This window comes from Nicotiana tomentosiformis, chromosome 8, assembly GCF_000390325.3.
Source record: "Nicotiana tomentosiformis chromosome 8, ASM39032v3, whole genome shotgun sequence".
NCBI classification, from domain to species: Eukaryota; Viridiplantae; Streptophyta; class Magnoliopsida; order Solanales; family Solanaceae; genus Nicotiana; species Nicotiana tomentosiformis.
The window spans coordinates 19,730,662-19,752,406 of NC_090819.1; the positions used below are offsets into that span (position 1 = coordinate 19,730,662).

The window sequence follows — 21,745 nt, forward strand, 5'->3', positions numbered from 1 at the left end:
GTCCTTAAATGATTATAGGATAGAATCCACAAAGGCAAGGGACACCAACTTCAAACCGGATGGAGACCATGGATATCGGGACAAGGGCAAGCAAGTTGTTGCCCCGGACCGCGATTCCAGACAAGGCAACAAGGCGTCTAATTTGCATGACCAGTATAACCAAAGGAGGAAGGAAGTCGGTCCCTGCAATGGTCGTTACATCTGCAAAGACACTAGTCATAGTTACAAGGATTGTTCTTCTTTGAAGAAACTCGGTGCCTTAATTGTGGCCAAGAGGAGGATAACAGAAGAGAGAGTCCAAGTTGATGAACATGCCAAAGCAGAAGTTCAACAACTGCCAGCCATAACGCATCGTGGCAACATGATATTGGGCGCGGTAATAGCCAAGAAGCCTGTTTTAAAGCCAGCTGCCCAAGGGAAGCATGGCATTGTCAAACTGGTTCACGTGTTAGGCGACGATGTGATTGGCAATGAGCGCCAATCAATGGATCCAGGATCACTGTTTGTGGATGCACGATTGAACGGACAATCTATTTATATCATGGTAGACACCGGCACGACACACAACTTTGTGTCCGAAGCAAAGTCTAAGTCACTTGGCCTTGTGTTTGGTCCTAGCAATTTTGTGCTGAAGACAGTAAACGCCAAACCCACCAATGTGAAAGGGATTGCCAGCAATGTGTAGCTCAACTTAGGATCTTGGCAGGGAAGCGTGAGTTTTGTTGTCGCTTCCCTGGATGTATTTGATCTGGTACTAGGGTTGGACTATTAGGATGAAGTGAGAGCCTCCATCTGCCCATATCTCAACGAGATCTACATTTATGACCCGAGGGGTCCATGTATGGTACCGACAGTTCGGGTGCCGCAAGTTATTAGTCAACTGTCCGCGATGCAAATCGCGAAAGGATTCAAGGAAAAGGGAGCAACGGGTTTGGCAGTCGGGAGAGAGAGACTAAGGAGGTCAAGGTGGACAAAACCTTGACTCCTTATGAACAGCGAGTCCTTAAGGAGAAGGACTTCATACCGTGGGCGAAGCCACCTACCATGGGTCCATACATGGCACCTCCAAAGATGAAGGATTTAAGGAAGCAACCTGAAGAGTTGCTTGGGTCGAGGCATGTTAGTCTGTTAGAGCCTTAGAGGCACCTTGTAGAGACAATAGTGATATGGGGTGGAGGCAATCCAGCCGACCAAATGTTTTCGTAACCCCTCCGGTCATCGACAAGTGAGTTGAAGCCATTATCAACCATCGGGTGATACAAGAAGTATGTTGGGGCAATTCAAGCGCCCAATTTCTTGTCTGTTGGAAGGGGCAACCGCTAGAGAAGGCATCGTGGGAAAAATATGAGGCGTTATGGCCGTTCAAAGATCAAGTTCATGATTACTTGAACCGTTGTGGCACCACGGTCGTCGCCATTTCAAGTGGGGGAGAGTGCATCGACCCGCATATTTTCCGGCCAAATTTGCCACCTAAAGGGCTGCAACACGAGCCAAACTTGGTTGCCAAAGACCAGAAGGTCTTTGCACATGGAGGCAATGATCTCGCAGGCTGTCTGGACCCTCTTAGGGGCCACATTCTGCCAACAAAGTCACATGCAACACAAATGGGCAGGACCATAGTCTACCAGGACAATCATGGAAGCAACTCACTACCAGCAAAGGCATGTGCTGCACAGCTGGGTAGGGCTACATCCTGTCTAGGCAAACATGGGAGCAACTATCTGCCAGCAAGAACTGGGGCACAGAAACTGGACAAGACCATTGACACATGGTCTGCCAACACATTCATGGAAATCACATGATGCCAGCACAAAGCAGTGCACCACAGCTGGACGGGTCCACAGCCAGCCTAGTTCCCTGTGGACATTCTTTGTATAAATAGACATATATATGCCTTGTTAGAGGGCAGATCTCTTTACTTGTATTTCCTTCTTTTGTATATGAATGAAACCCGAAAATTGGCCTTGGTCTATCATCTTTGTGTGTCTTTCATTTCGTTATCCCTCCAACCTTTGAGTTTGTGTGATTGCCTTGGTTCAAGCACGATATTGTGCTTGTTTGTTGGTTAGGACTGAAATAAGAGTATTAGTCAAGCTATCTTGCTGCTCTCACGGGTTACCAAAAAAACGGCCCCGTGACAATGTCTTTCCATAAGCGTTGTTCTCCTTAACCAAGTGTAAGGATCAGTAAATTCATTTTGATATGCTATCTTTTTCAAGCAAGATTATAATATTGTTTTATCTTATATTTGGTTTTCATTTCTTTAATGCAACGATGAACCTTTAGTATAGATTGATTATTTCAGTATCATAATAGATAGAAATTTTGTAGGAATAAATTATACTGGGAAGGAGAAATGATACCATATAGCCGCTCTCAAAATAATAACCGAAAGTAACATAATTTATAAATAAAAATAGTAACTTACATGTTTACAGGATAGAGATTTCCCTTTCGGTGAACCCGAAAGAGTGTTGTGGACTTGGAATTAAAAACTTCCACACTTAAGCATAAACCTTTGCTTATTTTATAGGTTTACAAACAACTTGTTTGGATGGTTGTTACGCATGGTATCGTATTGTATTGTTATCTTAAAACAATGTTTGTTTTGATTGTTTATTTAAAATTGATTGTATCGTATTATTAAATCCATTATTCCGGAACAACCAAAAGCCCCATTTTATGAAACAACCGATTTGGTGTGATGCGATCGTTTCCTATTTTCTATTCTAATTATGTCCTTACTTATTATTTCATAATTCTATTTTATCATTTGATTTTTTTTAACTCCAAATCTCCAACCTATTGGCCTACTTTGTCTTCTTTTATCTTTTCTAGAGTTGGTTTGTCCCGTTCTTTTTATTATCCAAGTCTTCGTTTGATTCTTTGTCTCTTTTCATCGTTTTAATATTTTTTGGTGTTACTAATATTAGTTAACTTTTCCCCCCAAGTTTTTGCTCTTGTTTCCAAGTGTGATGACCCAAAATGTCATCTTTAAATTTAATAATTAATTTTGTATTGTAAGGCCTCAAAAAATACTATTTATAATTTCTCGACTTACGTGCACAGTCCGTAAAAATTTTTGAAAAGTTTTTATGTGAAAAAAGGATTAAAATGTGAATTAGAGCTTTAGAACTCAACTGAGTTGACTTTGGTCAATATTTTGAGCAAACGGACTCAAATAAGTATTTTGATAGTTCCGATAGGTCCGTATCGTGATTTGGGATTTGGGTGTATGCCTGGAATCAAATTCCGAGGTCACTAGCCCGAGATATGGATTTTTGATAAAAAATTAAAAGTTTAAGTTCAAATAGTAATCGGATGTCGAATTATGTGCAAACGACCCTGGGATAGAATTTTGATGATTCCAACAGCTCTGTATGATGATTTTGGATTTAGGAGCGTGATCGAAATTTTATTTGGAAGTCCGTAGTGAAATTAGACTTGAAATGGCTAAAATAGGAATTTGAGTTTGGAAGTTTTACCGGGGAGTTAACTTTTTGATATCGGGGTCGGAATTCAGTTCTAAAAATTTTCACAACTCTGTTATGTCATTTATGACTTGTGTGCAAAATTTGAGGCCAGACGGACTTGATTTGATAGGCTTCGACATCGAATGTAGAAGTTGGAAATTCTTGAGTTTCATTAAGCTTGAATTAGGGTGTGATTTGTGACTTTAGCGTTGTTTGATTTGATTTTAGGTTTTCAAATAAGTCCGTATGATATTTTAGGACTTGTTGGTGTATTGGGTTGAAGTCCCGAGGGCCTCGGGTGAGTTTCGGATGGTTAACGGATCAAAAGTGGGACTTAGCTACTACAAAAGCTGTTGTAATTTTTCTGCTGGAAATGCTGTCAAAATCGGGCTCCTTGACAAATCGGGCTCCCTCACAAATTTGTAAGTTATAAAAACAGGAGACTTCGTCCCATTTGCCATTTTTGACGAATTGGAGCTTGAGGAGAGGCGATTTTGATATATTTTCAAGGAAAAATATTGGGGTAAGTGATTTTAACTCGGATTTGGTCAGTATACACGAATATATCATTGTTTTACCATTTAATTAGTGTTTTGAGATATAAATTTGGAAAAATTTTAGAAATCTCATAGAAACGAATTTTTGAGATTTCGGTGTCGATTCAGAGTCAGATTTTAGTGAAACTGGTATGGTTGGACTCGTAATTGAATGGGTTGTCAGATTTTGTAAGTTTCACCGGATTCTGATACATTGGACCCACATGCAATTTTTGAGCTAATTTCGAATTTTATTGAAAAATGTATTATTTTCTTATGAAATTAATTCCTATAATTGTTGTTGATTGTATCGAATTAATTATGACTAGATACGAGTCGATCAAAGTCGGAAAATCGAGAAAAAAATATAATACTTGGTTAAATTGGAGCAAGTCGAGATAAGTGGCTTGTCTAACCTTGTATGAGGACATTTCCCCTAGGATTAGTATTGATGTGATTATTGAAATGTATTGAAAGTCGTGTATACGAGGTGACGAGTATGTACACGGGCTAAATATGAAAGATTATATTTTTAAATTGTGTAGATCATTGTTGCGCATTTATTAAATTATTTTATCTTGTTATATTCTTCATCATTGATCTGAAATATATACCTTAAATTTGTTTGACCTTTTCCTGCTAATTGTTTTACTTGTTTAGTTGAAATATGGTTTCTTTTATTCTGTGCATTATTTGAAGGTTGATTTTCTTTAAATTAAATATTATTAATATGAAGTATTTGACATTTTTAAATTTGATATTGAAGCAACGTATTAAAGATTTTGAAATATTATTTTCCTGAATTATTTATTCTTGAATATTTTTGTAAGATTTTCGTACTCATTATGATGGAACCGTGAACTCTTTATTGTGGAAAAATATTGTTGTTGAATTATTTTGGCAAGTTAAATTATTTGAGCACTTGAGGTACAAATTATGATATATTGTGATATTGATACGCATGCGGTGGTATAAGGTTTGATATTGAAACGCATGCGGTGAGATAAGGGTGGCTTGATACGCGTGACTAGTAGGGAAAACTACTAGAAGTCATGCGGTGTGATAAAGTTGGCTAAAACGCGAGATGCTATTTTGGAAAAAAATATTTTCTTTAAAATAAACTGTGAAGGCTCCCACGGTGAGATAATGAAATGAGATATTGTGAATTTATTTATGATTTGGGACTACTAGACGGTACCTCGGGAGTGCCCTTGTTGATATTGATTTATGGCCGCAGTTGCCTTTGATTATTTGTTGTGATTTTCTTGAAGTTGAAAGAAAATTTTGTTTTGTTTTCAAGAGATATTAATTGCCATTATTTGGTGTAATTAAATATGACATACTACTTGATTCATTCCCATTGTCATTTTATCTTATCATATTGTTTAAACATTTATTACCATGTCATTATTTATTCTCCAGTAGGGCCTAACCTGACCTCGTCACAACCCTACCGAGGTTAGGCTTGACACTTACTGGGTACCGCTGTGGTGTACTCATACTACGCTTCTGTATATCTTTTTGTGCAGATCCAGATAAATCTTATTAGACCAGGCATCAGTAAACTAACTGTACGAGGAGACTTCGAGATATATCGTCCGCAGACTCTGGAGTCCCCTTCTATCTTACTATGTTGTCTTCCTTATTTGTTTTAGACTCTCATGTATAGAGACATGGAGAATAAATTCTTAGAAGCTTGTGACTTATTTCTGCTGGATTTTGGGAGTTGAATTTGGTTAAATTGTAGTTTATTTATTTTAGATATTTATTATTATTCCGCATTGATAGGCTTACCTAGTCTTAGAAACTAGGTGCCATCACGACCTCCTACGGAGGGAATTTGGGGTCGTGACAAGTTGGTATCAGAGCTCTAGGTTCATAAGTGTTATGAGTCACAAGCAGGTTTAGTAGAGTCTTGCGGATCGGTACAGAGACGTTTGTACTTATCTTCGAGAGACTATGGAACTATTAGGAAATATTCACTTCTTTGATTCCTTATCGTGCGCCTTTGTTGATTTCAAAGTTATAAACAATTGTCTTTCTATTCTCTCACAAATGGTGAGGACACGCACAACTGAATCCGATGATCAGACACCCGCGCCCCTTGTTAGAGCCGCAAGAGGCCGAGGTCGGCCTAAAAGTGATAATACCCCGTTATAATATGAGATCATAATACTGAGATTAACTAATGATGAGATTTTTTTATATATATATATATATATATATATATATATATATATATATATATTTATTTATTTATTGATAAATGTTTAGCTATTAGATTCAAATTAAAATATGAGAGATTGAAATAAAATATATGTTTAATTTTACACTAAAATAAACTTGAATGAATTGGATTTGCACATAAAACATTGTATTGTAAAAATTAGGAACAACAACAACAACCTAGTATAATTCCACTAGTGGGGTCTGGGGAGGGTAGTGTGTACGCAGATCTTACCCTACCATGAGGGAGAGAGGCTGTTTCCAATAGACCCTCGGTATCCTTCCCTCCAAGAACTCCCCACCTTGCTCTTGGGGTGACTCAAACTCACAACCTCTTGGTTGGAGGTTGCTTACCATTAGATTAACCCTAAAATAATGTTTGGCTTAAAAGAAAAAGATAAGAATTAAACTTAAAAAAGAAAATCCACCCAAAAAATCTTCACATTTTTCAATATGGAGTTCAATAGGATACCTTAAAGTTTCCAACTTTCGAGAACAATCCACCCGGTCCAACCGGACTCCGACACAATTCTTCTCTTACTTCCCACTCTTCCACGGTTCCACCTAACCCCACTCTCAAAATCGCCCCTTTTGTTTCAAATCCTTCTTCAGTGAAGTTTGAATTTATTGAAAATATTGAAAATTCAGGTCTTCTTTTTCCTCTCGAAAAAAGCTATAATCTCTGGTAATTGTTCAATTAGAACCTAGTGTTTTTTGAGAGAACCTTAATTAAGAGCAGGGTTTAGCAGTATACGAGGATGCAACAGCCACCACCTATGATTCCAGTCATGCCCTCTTTTCCTCCTAACAATATCACCACTGAGCAGATTCAAAAGGTATTACTATCATTTTTTTTTTATTACTAATTTCCCTGTTGGTAATTTTTACTTTCTTGCCTCACTGTGTTCTGAGGTACTTAGCGGTCGTTTGCTTTGAAGACAAGTTATGCTTTTGGGATTAGTTATGCCGAGATTATTTCTTATTGACTGTTTGTTATATTATATTAATCCTTACATAGTCAATTTTACTACTTTATAGTTTATTCTGGTATAACTTACCAGATTACTATTCCACTCTCCGGCATGTATAAGTTATCCCGGTTCTACTTTTAATCTTGGGATAACTTATCCAATGATTAGTAACCAAACAAGGGATAAGGCTACTCAATTTTTGTCCAGGATTATTTTTGCTTATCCATCATACTAAACGACCCCTTAAAGCATAAGTAGTCTAAGGCTCAACAAATAAATGAAAATTAATGTTGAAAAACACTTCACAGCTGTAGGTTGAAGTGTGATAAATAGTAGTTCTACTAATATTGTGGAACTTCTTGTTTTGTCCTTTAAAGGGATGAAGATTAGTACTATTTTATATAATCTGTACTTCAAAAGTTTACCGCATGTCCTATGCTTTCTAGGAGTGGTTTAATCTTTTAAGAGATTTATACGGTTAGAAAATATACAGAGCTTCAAATACTTTTTGTTTGTATTTGCATATGATCGACATGAGATAGAGTAACGTGTACAGTTAGGATGCATACAGCAGATCCCAGTTTGTTTGAGATTGAGGAGTAGTTGTTATCTCTGCTCCAAAGGGTTGGTAATAAAGTATGTAATTTATTGTTTTATCTTTCACGAAAAAAGAAAAAGAAAAATGGTTGGAAATATTCCTTAATTCTATGGAGAAAAACTATCCGGAAATTATGGAAGTTGCGGTGAATGCTCCCCTTTTGTAAATCATAGTACTTGAGATGGAGAGTTTTACATATTTATGTCAAATTTGATTAAATTGGGTGTAATGGCCTAATAGTCTTGAATTAGTTTCTTTGTGTGATATTTTATTTAATTTTATTTTGTATTCAGGCGACGGATTATGTTAACTTGCTTTAGAAGCTTATTTTAATGCTATGTTAAATCATTTGGATTATTTGACAAATACTTCAAATGCTTTCATAGTTGTTTGATCATAGTATTATAGTTGATCTTGGTTATCCATGTGAATTTCTTTTCCTGGGTATGAATAAGTGGTGTATTTATTTTATCTCATTGGTTCATTGCAATACTATGTCATACAAAGGAATTAGGATCACAAATTATGAAAATGTTATGCTTAGATCAATGACAATGGCTCCCCCACCCTCTCTTCCGTCCCAACAGAAAAAATAAAAATAGAAGGGTAAAGTTTGTAGTAACACTAAATATCAACTGTGTATGATCCCTCTAACAACTAGGAATTGTCTTTGTTGAGTGAATTTTGAAACAAAAAGTTTCTGTGTGGAAAACTTTTCCGTAATTTCCAAGTTATATTTGGCATAACTTTTGGGCTTGTGGAAAAATTGTGAACTCAGCTATGCAGAATGCCCTAAATTGTTCTTGTATGCATGTTGATAATACCCATATTTTATCACGACATTGACCATTTCGCACAAATGTCCTAATTGTGTCTTGTCAGTTAGGAGATAGCTTGTGCTATGAGCTTGAAGTATAAAATATAAGGATCCTCAATTATACTATTAACAAGTAGCTTATGATTAGATTTAGATGGAGCAACCGATGGTGTGGCCTAGTGGTTAATAAAGTGGGTTGAGAACCATGAGGGTCTCAGGTTCAAATCACTGTTCAAGCTTGGTAGACAGAGTTAACTGGCACCTGTTGCTAGTGGGAGGTAGCAGGTATCCCGTGGAATTAGTCGAGGTGCGCGCAAGCTGGTCTGGATACCACGGTTATTAAAAAATTAGATAAGCTAGTTTTAGTCGGAGCAATTACAATCACACGCTTAATGGCAGTGAGCCGGGAAAAATGAAAGATGAGAGAATGGATAAAGATGGTTTAGGATGTTGAAGTTTGTTATAAATGTGAACTCTAAGAAAGTTAAGTAACAATTTACGCTGAAGATAGAAACTGTGGTTCTTAACAACTTATGCCTATTTGAGTGGTGTGGTGGGGAACAATCGATAATGCCCACATTGTTGACCTCCTTATCTGGAAAGTTCTAAAAATGATACTTTTTGATATCTTCTAAAGAAGGTGCTTTATGCTATACGCCTATTTTGTTCTTCTCTACATAGTCTTGTCACTATAAACATATTTAAAGTGGGTATCATAAGTTCATAACTGCCGCAATAATTGTGGGGATTAGTTGAATGTTTAGTGGAGTCCTTAAATATTTTGAAATGTTTTGTCAATTTGGGGAGTTCTATTAAGTAAAGCTTCTTTGAATCAATTAATATGTTGACTCTTCTATATGTATTAAGTACGAGTTAGTTTATTTGTATGTGCATGAAGCTTTGAACTTCAGTAAACCTTTACTTATGAAATTTCTAAAAAGGTGGTTATGATTTTGGTTTCTGAAGAGTTGTCATTTCTCTAGCAGTTAGGAGTAGGCTTATGTTCCAGCTGGATGCTTTGTGCAAGAATTACTTATTGAAATGGACAGCATAATCATGTTTGATGGGGTAACTCAAGAGAAAATAATTAAGGAAGAACATTTAATGTAAGAATTTTCTGACTTTAACCAACAATCTTAACTAGGAGAATGAGTCTATACTTCTCATTACAAATCTTTATTTATGGAAGTCGGTGAACCGTGAATGGTTCACAGCTATGTTTCTGACACGATTAATTTGAAAGAATAACTACTTACTTGGCTGAGTGGTTTTGCGGCCACCTCAGGTATTTCCTTATATTTTCAGGTGTCAGGATTCATGTGGTAAAATGGGTTTTGTTATGTGATGCAGTACCTGGATGAGAACAAGACACTGATTTTGGCCATATTGGACAATCAAAATCTTGGGAAACTAGCTGAATGTGCACAGTAAGTAGTGGCATTCCCATTCCCATCTTCTTTATGCTCTGATCCCCCGTGTTACTTGGAGTTATATGTTCCTTTGGTTTTAAGCACTGACATGTTTCAATAAGGATATCCCGTACTAAAGGCAAAAGATTCTGACGTCTTGTACTGAAGTTCCACAACTAGTTTTAGAGCTAGTTTAAGTGATACATATAGAATTTGCATCTATGACCAGCTAAGTTACTCTGACACGGGTGTGTATGTCCGACATGGGTGTGGATCTGGAGGTCGGATCCTTTGAGATGTAAATTTTAAGATTCAGGGATACAGATCCTAGAATGGACACGCGTGCGGGGATCCTAAAAATAATTCAAAAAAATAAAAATATAAAAATATCTCTAAATTCTGAGAAATTTTGTGAAATATTTGCTTATAGCTTGTAAAGTGTGAATTTCTTTTTTATTTTCAAGTTGCAAGCATGATTTCTTGATTTTCTTCCATTCTCGAATTCTCCTACAAGTTACACAAAGTATATTAACATATAATAGATATCACATAACTACATAAATAAAAGAGTTAGATATATAAAGATAAAGAAAACATACCTTTTAGGCTTTTACTGGTTTTGTCGAAGAACCTGACATAAACATAGAGAATAAAAGACGTAATTATCATTTAGCATCCCTCTCACAAGTCACAAATTATAAAGAGGTATTTCATTAAGTCAATCAAATGAGCATGAACACCAAAAAGGCAAAAATAAACTACAATTGCAATCACCATTCCCCATACAAAGTTACATTAACATTTTAATTGAACTATATAAACTAATAAAAAAGTAGGAAAGTATAACTATTAGTTTTAGCATTTGAACAATAACATTTAGCATTCTTCCTCAATATTTTCAAGATCAATTTCTTGCACATCTTCAACCTCTTCTTCAAAGATGATTCCTTCTAGTTGAGGTTTATCTATTGATAATTCAACTAGATCACCGATGGCTTCATTAACATCAGAATAATCTCCACCAAAAGCAAAATTAAAATAAAAATGATTAAAAAAATAAAAGGAATACTAAAGGAAATATAAAATCAAGAAAACATAGATTATAGACATACTCATATGAGTCACATCCCGATACTTGCTTGGGCCACATGTATGTTTCTTTTTGACGAGAAAGCAAGCGAAGATTGTAGTGCGCAAAACTAGATCTTCGTCTTTTGAAGTCTCAATACTTACTGTAAGAAATTTTTGTCAAGTGCTCTCTTGAAGCGCAAGCTGGGTGCAACACTTGATTTTTCCTTAAGTTGAAGCGTCACCCAGATGTTCAAAGTAAAACCAGAAATTGCATCAAACCAAAAAGTGCATCAGACCAGCTTGCTGACCCGACTTGTGCTTGGTTATATATGGTTCTAAAATTTAGAAACCCTTCAATATTTGTTTTTGAGTGGTAGTAAATACAAACCAAAAGAAATCGACCCAAACTGCAATATATGTATTTATTTCAAATTAATTTATATTTTAGAGAGGAGGGAAGGAGGGATTGAGTCTGTTTTCTCTCTCTTGGGTTTCATGCGTACTTCTCTGCACCTTTTCTGTTCACCTCTTATGGCAATTCCATCTTGATATATAGGACTTTCTAAATCTCTCTTTTGTCGTTTATCTTATCTTTTACATTCTCCCTTTTTATTTGTTATCTTCCTCATTCATCTTTCTTATATCTTTGGTCAGATTGCTACTGTCATCTCTTCTTAATCTGATCATCTGTTCTCCCCAACTAACCCGTGTATCTATTTCTAGCTTTTATTACAATCAATGAGCAACCTTATGGCAATAAGGTGGTTGTGTTAAAACTAATGTGATACCTTGTTGGGGACAAATTCCTTGAGATCACTAAAAGGAAAAAGAGGATTCGTCAGTATAATACTATTTTACAATAGTAATTTTTAGTTTTTCATACCTATAAAAAACAATGTAACTCACAATGCTACGACACACAATTCAAAGTAGAAAAAGGAGTTTATGCTCTTACTAGTATTTTCTTATAGTTTAAGTTTTTGTTAATTTCTTAGTTTTTACTATATTGTTATTATTTCACACCACGCTATCAGCACGAAGCTCTAATCTTCTCTCTAGAAGAATTTGAGTCTTTCTTTCTGATTATGTATAATTCAATTTGCTTATACTGTTTATTTGGTTCTCTTAGCTATCTGACTTGGTTCTTGCATTTGATTTTTACAAGTCACAATATGCATGACCAGTTAATAGTTGTATAAAAGATTAATAAAAGATGACATTCTGCTTTGGTTAAGTTATAAATTCTAAGAAATACTAATTACTAGTCATATATATCCACCCGTGTTCCTAAATGGTTACATAATGTGTTTGTAAACGATAAGATGTGTGTGTGAGTTGTTATGAAGAGCTCACTAAAGTAAGCTTTTATGTCCAAAATCCATAAAGTGCTAGGTGTTGTTCCTAGTATATTTTTTGCATGTTTCAATGCTAGTTCATTATTCTTATTAGCATGTATCTCCATTTTAAGTTGATAATAACTCTTTTTTTAATAGCTGCTTTCATCCATTTTTTAAGTAATTTTATCAAAGCTAAACTTTTAATTAATTATCAAAAAATTTACAAGTGAGATTTCTTCATTAATAATTATCGTTATTTCTAATTCACTTATTTTCTTTGGTAGTTTTCATCATGTCTAATTTATCAAAGCTTGAATTCGTGGCACTTGATATTTCATGAAAAAATTATTTATCATGGGTCCTTGATAATAAAATTCACTTAGTCGTTAAAGGTCTTGGTGACATTATTACTCAAGGTAATGAAGCATCGAGTCAAGACAGAGCGAAGGCAATGATTTTTTTTTGTCATCATCCAGATGAAGGATTAAAAGCTGAATATTTGACAGTGAAAGATCCACTTGAATTGTGGACTGATTTGAAAGAAAGGTATGATTACCTTGAGGCAACGATATTGCAAGGGCTCGATATGAGTGGACACATTTAGGGTTATAAAATCTTAAGACCGTAAGCGAGTATAACTCTATTGTATTTAGAGTAACTTCCCAATTAAAATTATTTGGGAAACTATGACTAATGAAGACTTATTGGAAATGACTCTTACTACTTTTCATGCCTCAAGTATGGTGTCACAATAGTAATACCACTAAAATAGTTTTAATTTTTTTTTTGAGTTGATATTATGTCTTCTTGTGGCTGAGCAACATAATACCCTTTTGATGAAAATCACGAAGTCCGTCCCACTGGATCTGCTCCATTTTCGGAAGCAAATGTTATAGCAACACATGATAAGTCTAAAAAAAGAAAAAACTAATTAACAGGCCATATAAATATACGTGGGCGTGGCAATGGCAAGTGACGATATAATAATGGTTATCGTGGTAGTCATTATAAACGGAAGAACAATATAGGTTCTCAAAATAATCCTTCAAGAGGCAAAGACAATAACTATCATTGATGTGACATGAAAGGTCATTAGAAACGTGAATGTCGCGCCCTTGAGCATTTTGTTGGACTTTATCAAAACTCCATCAAAAGAAGGGCAAATAATGTTGGAGCCTTTTCTGCTAGTGCTCCAAATGGAGTCGCACTGGACCTTTAAAAATGATGTTGAGGTAGGTCCTTCAAACAAATATGATAATAATACCGAGGCAAGTGTTGCTTTTAAAGACAATATTTTTGAAGACCTTGATGATATTACTTATTTGAAAGTTGAGACTTTTTTGGGGATCAAATAAATTGAAGTTTGATCATTTTACTAGGGAATGCAATTATGTTGTTGCTTTCATTTTCGTGTTTTGATTGTCTTGTTCTTCCATTTTTTTTTCTATTTTCAAGTTGTACTTAAGTTGTCTTATGGTGTTTTTAGTTTTTTCGTATTTCTTGTGATGCACTTTTGTTTTTCTAAAGAAAATAAAACTCCCTAGTTTTCAGTTGGATCCAAGATGAGTAATGAAGACCTATGCCTTCTGGATAGTACTACAACTCACACCATATAAGGAGAATAAATATTTCTCTTATTTGGTTATGAAAAAAGCCTATGTGAATATACTATCTGGTAGTACAAAATTAATTGAGGGATCTGGAAGAGCAACCTTTGACTACCTAGAGGAACAATATTGACAATCAATAATGCATTGTGTTGTAGTAAGTCTCAAAGAACCCGAGATGTACTGTAATGGAACCCGGGTTAGCATATTATTATATATAAAATATTACCAGTTTGCTCTAAAAAGTCTCACAAAAATTTGTTGAGTTTCAAATCTATTCGCCAAAATGGCTACCATGTTGATATTACTAATGAAGGAAATGTTGAATACCTTTATAAAAAAGGGCAGCCTAGTGCGCGAAGCATCCCGTGTTCACGCAGGGTTCAGGAAAAGGCCACACTGCAAAGGATGTGATGTAGGCAGCCTACCTTGATGCAAACATCAATGACTGATTTTACGGCTCGAACCTGTTACCTATAGGTCACACAGAGACTTTACTGTTGCTCCAAGGCTCCCATTCGTTGAATACCTTTATATTACTACAATAAACAATAAAAGTGAGAAAAGTACGGGTAACCTATATTGTTCTCACGTCTATAATGGCCACCATGATGACGATCCTTGCCATTGCTGTGCCCACATACATTTATATGTCCCCATTAATTATTTTGCTTTTTTTTTGTTAGACGTATCATGTGTTGCTACCACATTGGCTTCCGAGACGAACTTTGTGATTTTTCATCAAAAACGTATTATGTTGCTCAGCCACCAGAAGTCATGAGATCAACTTAGAATATCTTTTGAAACTCCTTAATGGTATTACCGTTGTGACACCATACTTGAGCCATGAAAAATGGTAAGAGTCTTTTCCAATAAGTCTTCATTATTCATAGCTTCCCCACATAATTTTATTTGGAAAGTTATTGTAAATATAATAGAGTTATACTCGCTTACAGTCTTAAAATTTTGTAACCATAAGTGTATCCACTCATATTGAGCCCTTGGCAGTATCGTTGCCTTAAGGTAGTCATACCTCTTTCAAATCAGTCCACAATTCAAATGGATCTTTCACTAGCAAATATTCAACTTTCAATCCTTCATCTAGATGATGACGAAGTAAAATCATTGCCTACGTTTGGTCTTGACTCGATGCTTAATCACCTTAAGTAATAGTGTCATCAAGACTTTTAGTAACTAAGTGAGTTTTGTTATTGAGGACCCATGATAAGTAATTTTTTCAAGTGATATCAAGTGCCACGAATTCACGCTTTGATAAATTCGACTTGATGAAAACTATCAAAGAAAATTAGTGGATTAGAAATAATGATAATTATTAATGAAGAAATCTCACTTGTAATTTTTTGGATAATTAATCAAAAGTTTAGTTTTGATAAAATTACTTAAAAAGTAAATAAGTGGATTTAAATTACTTAAAAAGTTGATGACAAAGCAGCTATCAAAATAAAAAGGGTTATTATCAACTTAAAATGGAGGCGTGATGCTATATTATACATGCTAATAAGAATAATGAACTAGCATTGAAACATGTATATAATTACTAGGAACAATACCTCGCACTTTATGGATCCCGATTAAGGCTGTCCAACGGGACGAGACCAAATAAACGGGACGGTATGACATTTAGCCGGGACGGTGGCGAGACGGGCCTAAACAGGACGGGATAAACGGGACGAAACGGTAGGCCCATCCCATCCCGCTAACAAACGGGACGGTTAGCGGGCTTTAAGTGAGCAATTTTTTTTTAAAATTAATTATTTAAGCATTAAGTTTGGCAACGACTAGTTGTTTGACAATGACTAAGATTTTAAAGTTTGCAACGACTAGTTTTTTGACTTATTTAATAAACTTAAAACTTAATAAACGATAAAAAAACTAAGTAAAGAATTATAAAATATTAAAAAAAAAACTTGTAATGAAATATTTTAGTAATTGTAATAGAGTTGTAATTTATTTAATAAAATTTCAAGCCATTCAGTAAATAAGTAAGAGTGTAAAACAATTCATAAACAACATTCAAGGCTTAGAGCCTTTTATTTTATTAATAGAACTTTCAAATTTCACATACAAATATAATTCTTTTGAAGAGCACCTAATCTACGCAACCACCTTCTAGGAAATGTTCTGTTTGAACTAGGCCTCTTAGTAGCCAATTACAAATCATCATACTAATATTTGTAAGCTCTTATATAGCTTCGTTGTAACTTATCTATAATTTCTCTCTGACATTGTTTTGGAATTGGCAATGTTGATTAATGTTCCATGAGTTCCATGCCGTCATCGCTCCCAGTGCTAAGTATCTCATTGTATTCTTCTTTTTCTTCTTCTTCTTCTTCCCTAGTGGTTAATTTTTCAAAACCAAGATTTTTTCTTTCTGAATTAATCCAATCTCTGAATAATATGGAAATCTCTAGGCTGCCCTCCGCTAATAAATGTCTTTGATCTGCGATTTGAAATCTTGCCGCGCTAAAAGAACTCTCCGATGCTACTGATGATGCTTGAATAGCCAGGATATCTCGGGCCATTATTGAAAGTGTTGGAAAAGCCTTGCCACGCTCCCTCCACCATGCCAAAAGTTGTTTGTTGCCTTCTTCATCTTTAATACTTTCCAATCCTTGGTTAAGATAAGAATCAAGTTCATCATCAATAGAGGAATCAAAACCTGTTATATCATCCATACCTTCCCATAGAACTTCTACTCTAGCCTTAGAAGTAGAAGGAATAGTTTCACCACCTGTTGTTTCCATAGATTTATATTTATCAAGCTTTTATCTAGTATAAGAATATATGTTAGCTTGGCAGTCTTCGAAAGATGGTTGTTTAAACCCAAATACTTGAAACTTATTTTGATTGTGAGAAAATAGAGAGAATAATATAGATAGATAGAATGTAAGAGATTTGAGAGAGAATGGTTGATTTTTGTGGGAAAAAAATAAAGAAGGATGGGGGCTAAAGTGTAATTTAACAAACTTAGGGGTTAAATTAAAAGTTGGGATGGGGGTGGGGGTGGGGGCCAAATATGGCTGTTTATAGCCATTGGCCAACGACTCTATTTCAAAAATAAAATAAAATTTTAAATAACACGTGGGACAGACGGGATAGGCGGGATAGGACGAGATAAACGGGACGAAATGGTCATCTCGTCTCATCTCGTGTACCGTTTAATTGGGATAAACGAGACGGTACGGTACGGGATCGGGACGGGCGACAACCTTAATCTCGATATAAAAGCTTACTGTAGTGAGCTTGTCATAACAGCTCTTACACACCTTTTCTTTTGCAAAAATACTATGTAACCTTTAAGAAGCACTAGTGGACATTTATGAAAAAAAGAGGTTATAATTGGCATGAAAAGGTGAAAGTTACTATTGTAAAATAGTGAAGGGAATGGACACCCACAACGTGGGCATCCATTCCACATGAGTATTTACAACAATTGTCGACAAGGATTTTGCATATAACGTTGCTATTGAAGTAATGCAACAAGATGAGCATATTGAACTAAAACTTGTCGATGAATGTAGGCTGAGAAGTGATTGGCCAAAATAGAAGGAAGCAATTCAAACGGAATTGGTTTCTCTTCAAAAACATGAAATTTTCGGACCTATAGTCCGAACACTTGAAGGTGTCAAGCCTGTACGGTACAAATGGACTTTACTAGCTATATTTTCGTATTCAATTGAATTGCGTTGTATAAGAGAGATGTATAGAGAGAATTGGGAGTTTCACGATAAAGGGGGAAAATGTGCAAGTATAATGGTTGGATATTAGCTATGGATGAGAGAGAAAGGTGAATAAAGTAGAAACGATAAAAAATGGATCCCTGTTTAATTTGGTGGGATCTAAAACTTCAAATTATTCTGTTATTAAACGCAGGGAACTTCTGCTAGAAATGTTATAAAACTTGCTATATTTGAAAAAGCTCCAAAAAAGGTGCTAAATAGGTATAAATGACTCTGTAAACTTGACACATACTGTAAAAAATCCCAACTGTGAAGTCACTCATTTGGGTCAGAAGATGGTCAGGCAAATATAGGCCGAAAGGTGTTAAATCTAATTCTATTATACAAACCCAGCCCACTGAAAATAACGAAGCTACTTGTCTGTCTTTAAAGAATTTGCCTCCTTCAGATCACGCCAATACCCAGAAAGCTTCATGTCTTTATCATGATGAAAAACCTCAGAACGCGGTGATCAAGCCCTACAAAGAGAAGGAGCTGAAAATTCTGAAGATTATTGTAATAAAAGATGGTGAGATGGTACGCTGTGTCACTGATAGTGAAGTTCTAGTTGCCTTGTTGACAGACATTGGGTGTAACACAGAAGAACAGACTATCCAAGATGTCAAGGAGATTCCATCTCATGTGGACTTTAGCTATAATAAAGACATTGAAACAAAGAATCCATATAGGTAATGCCAATTAGGGATTGGAGTCTTGTTATTGTTACACTTATATAAGGTCCAGGTATGACTGAGAGAACTTCTAGTTTTAAGAACCCTGCATTCTTTAAAAGACGAACCACTTACCAGTATTAGAATGAAATAGACCCAGTCACCCAAATAGGGTGAACTGTTTGATAGTGACTTCTTTCGTTTGGTAGGGTGACGAAAGGCTACTTCAATCTAGGAAAAGTCGGAAACTCAAGAGGGTAGCCTTTGGAGAAGCGTTTGCCGGTCACCCAAATAAAGCAGAATCATTGTAGCACTTGCTCCAATTAGTTTGAGTTTGAGGTGTAGTTAATTGATTGAATTAGAAAAAAAGGTGAAAACTTGCAAAGATTTGATCATCACTTATTATTATTTAATATTTATTATTTAATATTTATTAGTTGTGTTATATTATTTGAGAGAATAAGTGTTTAATGTGATAATCAACTATCACCATTAGTTCCCAAATTATTAAAGTTCATTGTTGTATTTCTAATTTGACGAGCACAAAACACAACACGAAATTGATGCTCGCTAGCCAAAGATAGTATAGTAAAATTATCGTCTCCACATAGATTAGATTTAAATAATGTTCTAGTAATTTCTAATTTAGATGCTATTCATGATGATTAACACTTTGATTGGAATGATTAAGAACTAAAGTTAACTATTAAAATAAAAGCAAATAACCTTGATCACAGAATGACAAGAGTTGAGCAACACAAAATTAATCAATGGGAGAAATAAGGGTCGTGACAGGATAGGTGCAAGATAGCTATTCGGGATCTAACTCTAGTTCAATTCACTCTAATGTTCTAATGATTCTCGCGAATTCACTCGATGATTAGTTCAATCGTATAGCCAAGACTCCTCTCTCGATTAAATTTGAACTCTACGAGGTGAACTAATATAAAGCACTGTGAAGGTATGCAATAATATGTTATTGGACTAGTCTTTAGGAAACGTCTCTCAAATATTCTCCTAACTTTGATTAATCAACAATTCAACAAGCTCTTTCGATTACTTAAAAGAATCATTGAATTAAACAAAACAAAATAATGTAAAGATAATCATACAAAATATTCCTCTTTCGATTAAACAATTAGGTGAATAAAATTGCATTCAATTCAAAGCCCCATAAACGAATTCTTGCAAATAACTAGAGTTAAAATCTACAAATATCAATCAAAACACCTTATCCGTCAAACCTTAAAGTAAACTGCTCTATAATCATGGAGAAAGTCATCACAAATAGAGTTAAAGAATAAGAAAACATGAATTCAAGCCAAACTCGGGTGTTGAGTTGAGGAAAGAATGATGAATCCTTGTGCCATGCACCGCGCCCAGTGGATTCAGAGGCTCGTTTCTGGCAGGCCAATTCCAATTGCACTGCCGCGCGGCGCCTCCCATGCGGCGCGGTAGTGCAATTTTCTTAGAGTAATTTTTTTCTTCCACCTTTTGATATCCAGATTTGGTTCTCGACCCCCGAACACGATCCCAGTTCAATTCCTTGGGCTTTTACTCGGACTTCAAAGCTCCACATTGTTTGATTTAGCTCCTAATTATCTTTTTAACTCGGAATCATTTTCTGCAAGGCATAAAACACGTAATAAGTGCAAATCACCATCATTTAAGCTCAAATACAAGTAAAGTGCAGTAATACCGCTGAACTACAGATTTCTAGCCGACCATTCATAAATATCGACCGAGTTTACTAGAGTTAAATTGTAACAACATTTTTAAGTTGTACCTATGCCTGATAATTTCACTGGGCTTCCTATTCCAATTTCATTATAAGATTCATTTGTCTTATTACTTAACTCATTCAGTTGGAAGTGCTAAATAGAAGTTGGTGTGTCCTTTACTGATGATTTAGCTTGACATCCTGACGATCTAGGTACCAGGCTAAACTTCAGAAGAACTTGATGTACTTAGCCGCAATTGCTGATGCCCAACCACAATCGCCAGCTATTCCAACACAAGTTTGTAGTGTCAACTATCTTAGTTTGTTTACTACTTCTGTGCAGTTTGTTTATAGTGTTTGTGATGACATGCAGATGGCTCCTCATCCTGCAATGCAACAAGGTGGATTTTTCATGCAGCACCCTCAGGCTGCAGCCATGAATCAACAACAGGGTATGTTTACGGCAAAGATGCCACTGCAGTTTAACAACCCCCAGCAAATGCAGGATCAGCAGCATCAACAACTGCAGCGACAGCAGCAAGGTATTCCTCAACAAACGGGTATGCAACTTGGAGGTCTCAACTCCACTCTTGGTGGTGCAAGTAATGGTAGCCAGCTTTCAACTTCAGGCGCTGGGGATGCACGTGGAGGAAACAAGCAAGACAACCCTGATGCTGAGCCTTCGGGAGCTGACGGTCAAGCTAGCTCGGTGACTGGCCAAGGTTCGGAGGAACCCAAGTAATGGACTTTTTAGTAATGTCTGATATGTACACTAAGGGCAGTTGATAGTAGGTTTAGAACTAGTGCTGTATCTTATGGTTTTCATGATGTGCTATTAGAAAGAGGTTTGATTTTATCTTAATCTTAGAACAGTTAGGTAGGTTGTGTTTTCCTGGAGAGTTTTCCTGTTTCTCTTTCGAGTTAACCTCTGTTTTAGTTAGAGGAAAAAGCTTTGTTTAGTTTCCGGTCCAGTGCCTGTAATTCTGTAATAACTTAGAATAGAAAGCCTCTCTGAATCAATTAGACATGGGTTCTAGTGTTGGCTATGAATATGAGTTTTTGTCTCCTCAAAAGTTTTTTATTTCAGGTATCTAAAAGTCTCTGCTTTAGTTGTTCTTGTGAATGTTAAGTATGAATTAGCATGGTCATGAAATTAGAGATTGAATCCTAAACTTAATATTACTAGAGCCTGCAATCTTTGACGAAATTTTCAGAAGTTATTTGAGATTGATACTCAGAGAATACTGATCATGCGATCGAAACAATTTTGCTATTGGCAAAAACAAGGGATTGGATTAGAATGTGGAAGTACACATTCAATTCTAAAAATTAATTAATCATAGCATAAGCTAATTTTGCGACTGAGGGTTAGAAAGTTGTTTATTTGCATCTAATATATTAAGTCTATCGTTGAAGTGCATATTCAACAATCAATCCTCAACCCTGAACTGAAATATGTATGAGTTTATAATTGTTTTCTTGCTGGTTTATACGCTACATGGGCAAAGCAGCACCTAGATTCTGTTGCTACAGAAGAACAGGAACTATGGGAAAATTGGCTGTCTGGCA

General features: G+C 35.6%; 1 protein-coding gene across 2 annotated transcripts; it reads left to right on the forward strand.

The window, feature by feature from the left end:
- The first annotated feature begins 6,684 nt into the window (after nucleotides 1–6,684).
- Nucleotides 6,685–21,249, forward strand: LOC104114063 (GRF1-interacting factor 3-like). Of its 2 annotated transcripts, none has more exons than XM_009624412.4 (4): nucleotides 6,685–7,071; nucleotides 9,927–10,048; nucleotides 20,390–20,474; nucleotides 20,550–21,249. In XM_009624412.4, exons 2-4 carry the CDS (start codon nucleotides 9,966–9,968, stop codon nucleotides 20,916–20,918), a joined length of 537 nt encoding a protein of 178 aa, XP_009622707.1. In that variant the 5' UTR covers nucleotides 6,685–7,071; nucleotides 9,927–9,965; the 3' UTR covers nucleotides 20,919–21,249. The 2 variants fall into 2 exon arrangements, with proteins under 2 accessions (XP_009622707.1, XP_009622706.1); XM_009624411.4 differs by having other exon boundaries at nucleotides 6,687–7,071; nucleotides 9,972–10,048.
- Nucleotides 21,250–21,745: the final 496 nt, after the last annotated feature.

Excerpts from the sequence above, each read along its gene's own strand:
- LOC104114063 (XM_009624411.4), top strand. The coding sequence starts at position 6,994 with ATGCAACAGCCACCACCTATGATTCCAGTCATGCCCTCTTTTCCTCCT. Across the intron at positions 7,072-9,971 it reads CCACTGAGCAGATTCAAAAG|TACCTGGATGAGAACAAGAC; the intron begins GTATTACTATCA and ends TATGTGATGCAG. Across the intron at positions 20,475-20,549 it reads CGCCAGCTATTCCAACACAA|ATGGCTCCTCATCCTGCAAT; the intron begins GTTTGTAGTGTC and ends GATGACATGCAG.